General features: G+C 39.7%; 1 protein-coding gene across 1 annotated transcript; it reads left to right on the top strand.

Moving 5' to 3' along the window:
* Positions 1–3,733: 3,733 nt before the first annotated feature.
* LOC123075687 (serine/threonine protein kinase OSK3) lies at positions 3,734–11,267 on the top strand. Its single transcript, XM_044498235.1, has 7 exons — positions 3,734–3,865; positions 4,967–5,155; positions 5,363–5,556; positions 8,026–8,208; positions 8,301–8,432; positions 8,554–8,739; positions 11,034–11,267. The coding sequence occupies exons 2-7, from the start codon at positions 4,972–4,974 to the stop codon at positions 11,061–11,063; spliced, it is 909 nt and encodes a 302-aa protein (XP_044354170.1). The 5' UTR covers positions 3,734–3,865; positions 4,967–4,971; the 3' UTR covers positions 11,064–11,267.
* Positions 11,268–11,662: the final 395 nt, after the last annotated feature.

Below are 11,662 nucleotides of genomic sequence, written 5' to 3'. Positions count from 1 at the left end.
ATGTAGAATGAAAAACAAAAAGAAACAAAGAAAACCAAAAAAATGAAAACTGAAAAAGAAACAAAATGAACCAAAGGAAAAGGAAAATGAAAAAAAGAAGAAGAAAATGGAAAAACCCAAAGAATAAAAAATACAAAAGAATCTTGAGCAATTGTTTGAAAAAAGTTAATCAATCATCTGAAAAATGTTAAATGTCTATAAAAAAATGTTGACCATGTATTTAAAAAATGTTGATCATTTTAAAAAATGTTAAAATTATATACAAGAAAACTCATTTGTCGAAACCAGTAAACCTTGTCTTTGAAAATAAAGAAAAAACGGGGAAGATTGATAAAAAAAAGGAAAAAAATAGTGGAGAAAACCGGGCCATTTCGCGAAAATAAGGCACGACATATAGTTCATAAAAAAACCTACAGTAGCACAGTGATTAGCCGCTCTGGTTATTACCTTGGAGACCTGGGATCGAATCCCCTCGCCCGCGCATAGTAAGTCTGTAACTTTTCTTGTTTTATGTTCGCCGCAATGGGTCGGCCCGTCACTGTAGACTCTGACACAAGAGCAAGCTATCATCTGTCTTAAAGCGAGGAATAGCTGTCACTTCCAACAGAAGACGCGAGAGCTCACAAACACATGTCATCAACGAGTTCATGCGGTGTTCATGGGCGCTGGTTGATGAGGAACTAGGCCAACGTCTGGTTGTGACAACGGAACCTAATGCACGATAGTGGCTCTTCTCTCTTATTGAGACATTATCACATGAGTAGTTTGTGAAAGATGGTGGTCACCCTATGGGCCATATGGTCATCTCGACATAAGGCTATACATGAAGGGATCTTCTAAACATTGGCGGCATTGCATGCGTTTGTATGCATGTTCATTTCGGAGCTTGAGATTGCGCAGGGAAAAAAATATGTGTGTGCCAGTTGCTGCACCTGCGAGTTCTGGAGTCCAACGACCCAAGCTACCCCCCTGGACATGCAAAAAATCTTGTTGATGGGGCTGTACGACCAGGAAGGGGGAGCTCGGCCTTGGCTGTTTGCAGAGACAACGCCGGAAATTACGACATTGGCAGTTCCTCTCTTGTCATCGAAGGGGTTTGTTACCCTTTGGCGCTGGAAGCAATAGCTTGTCGAGAAGCTGCACAAGACCTTCACCTACAAAACATTGTTATAGCATCTGATTCAAAGCAAGTGGTGGAAGATATAAATCTTGGCAATTATGGAAGAATTGGAGTAGTCATCACCAAGATAAAAACTAGAATATCTACTTCTACTTTTACTTATATTTTTGAAGGTCGTGCGGTCAATGTCGACGCACATAGTTTAACTAGTTTTTGTCTTTCATTGACCCCGGGTCGTTATGTTTGGTTTGGCCAGCCACATGACCCAAATTGTGTCCCACTATCTGCGGTTTTTGATTAATAAAGTTTAGCCTCACCCCTCAAAATGAAAAGCTGTCGCGGCAAATCTCTTTTTTTTTTGAGAAACTGGCAAATCTCAAGGTAGGGTAGAAGCATCTGACAGGCCCAAAGTAACATATTGGCCCAGTTGAAGAAGCAACATACTGGCCCAGGAGAAGAAGCCCAACGCTGGAATGCTTCACGGTTTGATTTTTTTGTGCCCTGTACGTGTAAAACGACCACCATAGTTGATGTACATGGAGTTTCTCAAAAAAAAAAGAGTTGATGTACATGGATATATGAGCATATAGTAGTAAATGTGCCCGTGCGTTGCTACAGGAGAAACAACCCTCGCACCCCTTCCGTGGAAAACAAATGATACTCAGCTTAACTAAATCTTACAATTACCGCACATAATAAGACATAATTTTCCATCTTGTTTTGTTCATCTACACATGGGTCTGTTTTCAACCGAGCTCCGCTTCAGAACATAAATCTTCATCATCCCTTTATTTGTCTAATCATCACCCCTTGCTATGGTCACCAGCATTACATATCATATTAATCTTTAGCCAAGACAATTATACTCAAATGATGTTTGATGACTTGATACTTTTTATACCGAATCTTCAGCAATATTGTTTTTTCTACCTATCTTCAATAAAAAAGGACAAGAGGAAAAAGAGAGAGAATGCATGCATTTGTTGCCTTAACTTAGGAAGGGAGTCTATTTCTAATCCTAAACGCTTGCTATATCATTGTATATTTTGAAAATCGTCCCAATCTTCTTTATAGTATGATCTTTGAGGTAGACTGCAAGTTCCCATACATAACATAATCGGTAACATTTAAAAAACGACTTCCATCAATTTCCGTTGTAGCCGGGTGTGACTTTCCGTTTTCATGTTCTAACGCATAACCATTAGAAGTAAGTCTTAATAGCGTAGTTCTATGTTCCAGCAGAATAACGTTTGTTAAGCACAACTTAACATGCACGACAACATCAATCATCCTCCTTATAGTCTAGACCTGTCATATATGCAGAAACTGAAATAAATAGATAAAGCTTCCCAAGAGACAACTGATTAGTTCATACTTGAGAACTAGAAGCATATTACGAAAGTCTGCTCTCTTGATTAGGCGACCTAATCAAGATGTACATATATACCTGGATGTTTAGGATTTGTCAAAGCGTACATTCGATGTGGTTAGAAATGTTATGCCAAATAAAGCAAACTACTCTAAAAGAGATGGATAGTTGTTATATTATTCAGCAGAATATAACATAAATGGATGCAGTTTTCAACTTTTACCAGTTGTCACTGATAAGGTTTACCGTGAGCTAACACCTTGAAGCGAACACGAATCTTTAGAGCCACAATCAAAATTTTGCACAGCTGAAATTAAAATACTGGTAAAACAATTATTACCACCATAAGTATTCTGCCTAAACTGTCCTATTCACTCAAGGATTCCGGGGAGCAAGATGCAAGGAGTACTAAATTACTGGGGGTAATGAAAGTTCCAATGTAGAAAAACTTGCCATTTTCATATTCTTTGGTAAACACATATTGTACTCGAGCAATAAAATCGTTTCTACAGAATCGAAGGTTTGAATCTTCTCCGTTATTAGATGGAAATAAAAAAAATGTCAGTGTCATTTATATAGAATGCAAAGAAGCAACTTCAAGTGCGCGCCGGCGCTGCGGAGTAGACGCTCACAGGAGGCCGCGCATGCATGCAGCACACCTTGTCGCGCATGTACACGGCCTGTGTCGATCGCACGCGTGAAATCCAGAGCAAACACCAATTCTAGGTGTGTCACGCGAAAAGTATAATCAATAAGTAGCTATCAGGATTGTTACCACGAACAAGAACAAATAAAACAAACTCGATCGGAGAAAACATTGCAGCGTGCGCATGCACCCAATCTAGCCAACGTCCTCGTCGACCACGTAACAGCGACGTTCCAAGTTAAGTTAATCCCACCCACCACCAACGCCGGCCGCACGGCATGCATAACTCGCATCAGCGCCGCGTCACTGGCGACTGAAAAGCGACCCTGCCGTCCATCCCATTCCCATACCGTCCAAATTAACGGACGACGGGCGGAGGAAACGATCGACACACGCGACGCATTGGAAACGGAAGGAGAGAAAAATGGGCGGGGTCCGGGAAACGACAGAGGACAAAGAAGGAGCGTACGGGACGCGCAAGGCGATCTAGCAGCTGATGCTGACGCTCATCTTTCGCTTTCCCCGGTTACGCCGCCCCAACCTAAGCAACTCTCTCTCTCTCTCTCTCTCTCTCTCTCTCTCTCTCTCTCTCTCTCTCTCTCTCTCTCTCTCCTAACGCCTAAAGCCTACCTTCCCTCCCACCGCCGGAGCAAGAACGACCCCCGAAACCTCTCTCGATTCACTGGGCCGGCGCTCTCGTCGCCTCCCTCTGTCCACGGGATTTGGCGAGGTAATTAAGGCGATAATCGCCCTGCTAATCTTTGCTGTAATTCTCGCCTGAGTGTAGTGACTCGCGCCTGCTCTTAATTAGTTCTGATCGAGGCCGGCAGTGCCGCTTGTCCATTCGGCTTTTGGTTGGCTCAAGTGGGGAGTTTATTAGTTTCTTTGTGTGATGCTCTGGTTGTGGTTGTGTGATTGCGATGCCTTGTTTGTTTCTTCCCTCCAACGGAGATAGTTGTCGCAGATCCACCCAGACCAACATTCACCTCATCATGCTTGGAGTTGAAAGTTTTGACTGCTGACTGATCGGTTACTTAGTCGGCTTATTGACGGCCGACCGATCGATCTCACTTTCCCCAAATTCACTCTATATATGGTCGAAAATATCCTACAGAGCGATCGTGGGATTCTGATTCTGATGCTGGCCGAAAAGATCCTACAGAGCGATCGGGGGATTCTGATTCTGATGCTGATACCGTTCCCTCGTGTAATTGTTGTGTGCACAGTTATTGAGTATAACTAGTAGCAGATTCATGTGTTAGCTCATTTATTACCGTTCTCTGTTGTTTTTTCAGCTCAGGATGACTGCATTTCTTGTACTCCCTCCATTCGTTTTTATAAGACGTTTTGGACAGCTAGCTTTAAACTGTTTTGGGCACTGTTTGAATAGTCTAAAACGTCTTACAAAAGTGAACAAAGGAAGTATTCAGATCTCTTCCATGCTTTATAACGCATATATGCCTAGTCATGGTAGTATTAATTTGTGAACCTTTTTAAGAACACTTTCCCCAAATTTGACAAGGGAACTTCACCCATTTCGTTGACCTTTGAACCACTCTTGCCCTCGCCATTAATGTCCCATAGTGATCTTTTATGGCCAGCCCACTCATTTGACACTCAAGGCCAGTCGATCTCTAAGAAAAGGGAATCGATTCAAGTGTTTCAAAATCACCTTTCTGTGACGTACGTGCTTTAATTAGGTCAGCAGCAATCATCCGAGTGGAGAGAGTGGAGAAGGGAGATCGATATACTTGAAACTGATTTCAATTCCTGATTGAACTACAAAACTGTTTGCTGAATCACATATGTCGTTTCTCTTGTTTTGACATAGTGACAATGGATGGGAACACCAGAGGAGGCGGACATTCTGAAGCATTAAAGAACTACAATCTGGGCACAACATTAGGTATTGGCTCATTTGGAAAAGTGAAGCTTGCAGAGCATAAGCTTACAGGACAAAAAGTTGCTATAAAAATTCTGAACCGTCGCCAAATGGAAATTATGCAAATGGAAGAGAAAGGTATGCCTCCATGTCTAGGATACATTCGGCTTGCTTGCTCAACATTTCGAGTTATCTGCTTAGTTTCAGTGCTGGTCAGACTTATAGGTTTGTTCCTGATTCCCAGTTAATCAATTAGTCGAGATAAAGTACATTTGCAGCTGGAATTTCTTCATAGGCTGAATGTCTAACGATTTACTTCTATTGTTTTCTCATATCTTGTTTCAGCAAATAGAGAAATTAAGATATTGAGGTTGTTCAGTGACTTCATTCACCCTCATATCATCCGGGTTTATGAGGTCATTGACGCACCTAAGGATATATTTGTTGTTATGGAATATTGCAACAATGGTGAGCTATTGGACTACATTATTGAGAAAGGGCGGTTACAGGAAGATGAGGCTCGTCGAATCTTCCAGCAGGTGCCCTTTCTGTTCTTGGCATGTCGGAACACATTCTTTGGGAATACCAATGAACTTTGCTGACCTTCCTATTTTAATCGTGAAATGTATGCACATGCTGGCCAATTTTCTAGTGTCCACATCCCTCACATGCTTAGACTAGCCACAGTGAGGGTAACTTCAGCAGTAACATCAAGTCTAACTAAGCAAATTTGCTTATGTGCCAATAAGTTATTGAGGAGATTGGTAGTTTGAGTAACTTAGCTAGTTATAGTAACATCACATGTCCCAATGCACTATGAGTCTATAACCTAATAAAGGAAGCTTTGCATGACACCACACTTATGTTACTGCCCACTATGAAGGCAGTAATATAGTCTAGGGATATGTGTATATTACTATGCACTGTGGCTAGTCTTACTGTGCAAATCAAGATCAATTTGCTTGCACTAGTAGAAAACGGCAGAACCGGCACTAAAGGGTGGAGACTAAAGCCCCCCCCCCCTTAGTACCGGTTCAGCACGAACCGCCACTAAAGGCCCACCACGTGGCGCCAACCGGTACTAAAGTTTTTTCTTAATTTTTTTGGAAAAAATTGATTTTTTTTCGATTTTCAATTTTCTGAATTATTTGATGATTTAGTCTCTAATCACCCCTCTTAACTGCTCAAGTGAGGATCACTCATTCCAAATCGTCTAACTTCCCGGCCGGTCACCCATCAACTCACTACCCCAGTCTGAGCACGCTTAACTTCAGACTTCTATTCCCCGTACTTTGCAAGTCTACACTTGTTGTTTTCCTGACAGATGTAAGCTGTCAATCCTATTAACCCTCAGGAGTTTAGCTTAAGCATTAGGTCACACGTTTCACCGTTTGAGTTTGAAACTATTATTCTAAAAAACAGTAATTATTTACTGACACTAATATTTCTTGAATAAGTAGTTTGACCATAGTTTGACCACAATTTGACCACAGTTTGACCAAATTTGACCAAAATTCAAAAAACTGAAATAATTATTTAGTAACACTAATATTATTGAATAATTATTTAGTAACACTAATATTTCTTGAATAAGTAGTTTGACCATAGTTTGACCAAAATTCAAAAAACCTGAAATTTGAGCATATCTTTTTTTCCTTTTAGAATTTGAGGATTCTCAAAATTTGCAAACAGGCCGTGGGCTGTCAAAATCGGATGCGGATTTTCGTGCTGAACATTTAAGGTTTTTAATTTTCCTAACTCTACATCTCGAAGAATTTTATTTTTTGAATTTTTTATCATTTTCTTTTGTATTTTTCAAAACATAAATGGCGATACACGCGCTGGGGGGGGTAGAGTTTTAAAATTGCCCTATAGTCCCGGTTTGTGTCTCCAACCGGGACTATAGGTCAGACCCCTTTAGTCCCGGTTCGTGCCACGAACCGGGACTAAAGGGGCTCGTGGGGCCCCGACCTGCCACCAGCCTGCCACCACCCCTTTAGTACCGGTTCGTGACACGAACCGGTACTAAAGGTTCAGTCACGAACCGGCATTAATGCATAGCCGTTCGAACCGGGACTAATGTGTCTCACATTAGGTCCTTTTTCTACTAGTGTTGGTTTGCATTCGTTGACTAAGTTTTAGCTAAGGATTTTTTTTTCTCGATGCCATTTTTTCTGGGAGTGTCCGGAAACATCATGTGGAAGTAATTGTGCATCATTCGCAAAATCATGGAATATTCAAATTTCTTTTGCCCAAAAGTTCCAAACAAATTTCGAATTCAAAACATTCTAGCGTATAAATATATTATATTTAACATATAGTTCATGCTAAGTTGTTGCTGGCCCAGATTCGACTCTTCATCATTGGCGCCATCGCTAATATTTTTTATGCACTAAAAAAATAAAGTTTGCAAAAAACGTGGAGTTGACTTTTGGCGACCTCCAGCAGAGAAGTGGGGCTCCTGAACCACCTTGCTATGGGCAATTTTATGGTAGCCCATACATACTCCCTTTTAGCATCATCTTGACGTTTGAATTCAAATGATTTCTTTTTCGAGCGGTATCGACTTTTCTCGGGGCTCATAGAAATTTCCTGTAACCGGTCGTGTTACCGGAAAATTCGACCGAAAGAAAAACCTTATAGGTTTTAGCTCAAGACTTGTACCACATATTGTTGCAAGGTTTCCAAAGTAATTGCTTTGTCTTTTGGATTGAACTGATCAATTCCTTGATGCGTCGATGTTTTAATATCACTTTGGTGTCTTCATCTTTTGATGCCTTGATTTTCTTAGTACCCGTAATTAAACCAATTCTTGTTTAAATGGCATCCTATTCTTCATGACTTGATTGTCCCAGTCTTAGATCTTAAATCAAACTGTGCTTCAAAACATACAGAGATGGTATTTCCTTCTGAAGGCGAATATGTAATTTGAAGGTTTCTTTCAGATTCACTGAATGCATATTGAGGTTTTGTATCAATAGTTTTTTAATTAAATTTTTCCTGAACAGATTATATCAGGTGTTGAATACTGCCACAGAAACATGATTGTTCATCATGATCTAAAGCCAGAAAACCTTTTACTTGATTCCAAATATAATGTGAAACTTGTTGACTTTGGGTTAAGTAATGTCATGCATGATGGCCATTTTCTGAATACAAGCTGCGGGAGTACAAACTATGCTGCACCAGAGGTATTCACTTATTTCTGTTACTCGCGTCTTTATCCTCATGCTTCTTCACACGCGTCGTCTGCGTTAATAGCTTAGCGAGTGTTTCTGTGCAGGTTATCTCAGGTGAAGTATATGTTGGACCAGAGGTTGATATTTGGAGCTGTGGGGTGGTACTTTATGCTCTTCTTTGTGGCTCTGTTCCATTTGATGATGAATATACTCCCAACCTGCTCAAAAAGATAAAGGTGAGGCAGAACATATGTATATTAAGTTGGATCTGACAAGTGTATACCTTTTGTAGATTAGTTGGACTTTAGGATTCATTTTATGTCTGGAGATTTGACTACCCCTTGTCTGGTATTCCAGGGAGGTAACTATATCCTTCCAACTCATTTATCTGATCTTGCAAAGGATTTGATCCCAAGAATGCTTCTTGTTGATCCCATGAAGAGAATCACAATTCGCGAAATTCGAGACCACCAATGGTTTCAGAATCACCTTCCTCGCTACCTGGCAGTGCCTCCACCAGACACAACACAGCAAGCCAAAATGGTACCCATCTATTTCACATTTCACGCGACAGTCATACGTGCACAGTAAAACTTTTGAGCCTTTATCCACTAATATATACAGAATCTTGGATGGATCAAGGAAAACTAACATCGATACTTTTGTCATGAAATGATTTTTTTTGTACGAAGAAGTTGGAAACTCTATTTGAGAACATTGTTTGTAATGGCAAGATGCAACTATGTGTCTAATTTGAGAAAATTATAATAAACTATAATGAATATGACCATCATCTTAGTCGTTTGACTTGAAAGCCATGAATAGTGATACACGATTGCCCGTTTTTGTGAATGATTTTTTTCTTCAGAATTTTCATATTGGAAGTTTGGTCATTTTGCTCGCAACAAGTACAAATAAAAGGAGTCCACGTGAAACAATTGCATATTTTGAACTTGTATTCTTTTTCTTTCATTTTCCGAAAATAGGGTCAAAATGGCCGGCATGGCTATCCGAAACTCTAAGTGGTTTTTCCATATAATGACTACTTGTGTAACTAAAAATATTTTTTCTGCTAATTTTTAGGACAGAACTATCACATACTTGCAGTTCAAATTTGAATTACTTTTGGGAAATCGACATAAAGTCATTTAAATGTGAGAAAGTAGCTAGAAATCTAGGAAATCCGCAAAACTTGAGAAGTTTCCAAAAATATGGTGCACTTTTTGTGAAAATTGGAGTGGTGCCATTTTGCACCCTTTTTTAACCCGCTTCACAAAAATATCCATTTTGACACTTAGAAAATGGAAACAAATATTTTTTTACAAGAAAGTTGAAAAATCTATTTGGACACATTGTTTGTAATGGCAAGATGCACCTAAGTGACATTTGTCATAAACTATGCAATAAATGTGACCACTGCCTTAATCATTTGAGACCATATTTTGGCATGGCAAAAAGTGTTATTAATATGCCCTAAAATGAAAAATTTCTCAACATGAAAATGATTTGTCTCGTCAGAATGAAAAACATAGATTTTTGTATCATCTTCATCTGAGGTCGTATGCAATTTCAACAGACAAAATGGTGCGACACAGTGAATACCCCTTTTGTCGAGTGTAGCACTCGGGAAAGACACCCGAAATCACTTTTTTTGTTGAGTTCCTCTGTTTTGCCGAGTGTTTTGTCCACGACCCTCTGCAAAGCACATGTTTACCGAGTTTTTCTTTTTTGCCAAGTAGTTTTTTGATGACACTCTGCAAAGATATGATTGCCGAGTACCTGACGAAATGGACTCGGCAAACATGAATTTTCCAGTAGTATATACACTGACCGGCCCGGTGACCATCCTTCAAAAGAGATTATTATGGTACCAAAGCCAGCTCTCCACATGTGTGTGTGTGTGTAGTATAAAAAAGTATGTGTTTTGAGTCATACATTTTTTAAATATTATTATTTCATTTTTGAATTCACATCAACTTTGGTTATTATTGTATATATCAAAACCGTACCAAAATAATTATGTATATATAAAAAACCAACCGTATTTTAATTTCATAATATTGTATCTTCCAAAATATCAATACTGTACAAGCCAAACAAACATATAAACCAAACTATACAAACAGAATGCAGAGTTAAATGACACCGCCTAGAGAAGGCCCCGCTGGCATCCTTCGACGGCATTACGTGGAGATTAGGAGGAGGAGTGAGCCATTCTGGTGGCGGCTAGGTCAACTACCCGAGCAGCCCACGAGAGTGACACGGGGGTGGAGTTTAGGGGGCATGATTAGGAACACAATAGTACATCTACAAAACATTTTACAAAGCTTTACCTACCGTTCTAAATACAGAACAATTGCCCACTATTATCACCGTCCACCAAGCCGAGACATGAACAAAGACGCTCAATCTATTTCCATGTGAACAGACTCATCTGTAGTCAAACCGTGAAATTCGTTTGTTATTTTCTCCACTAGTATAATTTGAATTTGCTGCATGTCGCCATTATATTTAGATTTTTGTGTATTGATCTTTGTCTATTGAATTAATAGGTAGTTTCGATTGACAATATTTTTAGATCTCCCAGAAAAAATACAATATTGATAATAATTCTCAACATTGTGCGCGTAAGAGTTTGATTCATTGCAGAGACTTTAGATTTTGAGGGGTTTGATTTTAGAACAACAAACCATGCCTTCATCTAATACAAACGATGCACCAGTGGGTGCTGTTTCCTTATTTTTTAAATGCTCATACTCGTCTCTGTTGTAATCACACATCAGATTCAGATACTTTAGAACTTCAGGTTCTATAACATTAATTCTGTTGTTTTGCAGTTTATCAGAAATTTTCTTTCGAAGCTTTGATTACCATCCAACCAGGGGAGATAACACGTGAGATTAGCAGTCTTACAAATTTAAGTGTTCGAAGACGGGATGCGCTTTTCCCCAAGCTTCAGAATTCTGCAGTTCGTCTGTTTTTTTTTCTGCAGTTCGTCTGTTGAACTAAGAAAATAATTTTATACTTTAGATACGAAGCCACTTATTGAATGCACCTTTTCTTAAGCTTGAGATTTGTACAGTACGTGTGATGATCTATGAATAGAAAATCCATGCCTCCAATTGACAGGGTCTCTCTTAATTTGTTGGGCAATCAGACTCTATTTGCTTGAATTTCTGACCTGTTGGGGAATATAGTCGTGCTCGGCAATGCTGTTCGCGGGTGCTACAACTACAACCTAATATTATCGGGAAATGCTGAGACTGATAAATGCCGATTTTCATCTAGACGACAACATTGGACCATATTCGGACTACAACCTAATATTATAGTTTTTTTACCAACATGTATCACTACTAGGGAAAAGCTTGACAGTAGCGCGGGTTTTAGGCCTACCAGTAGCGCAGGCGGTAGCGCTACTGGTACGGCGCTACAGCTAAAGTTTAGCAGTAGTGTGGGTTAACCA

Source organism: Triticum aestivum, chromosome 3D (genome assembly GCF_018294505.1).
Source record: "Triticum aestivum cultivar Chinese Spring chromosome 3D, IWGSC CS RefSeq v2.1, whole genome shotgun sequence".
NCBI classification, from domain to species: domain Eukaryota; kingdom Viridiplantae; phylum Streptophyta; class Magnoliopsida; order Poales; family Poaceae; genus Triticum; species Triticum aestivum.
The sequence above is the reverse complement of the archived record's forward strand: the minus strand, read 5'-3'. Positions and strand labels throughout refer to the sequence as shown.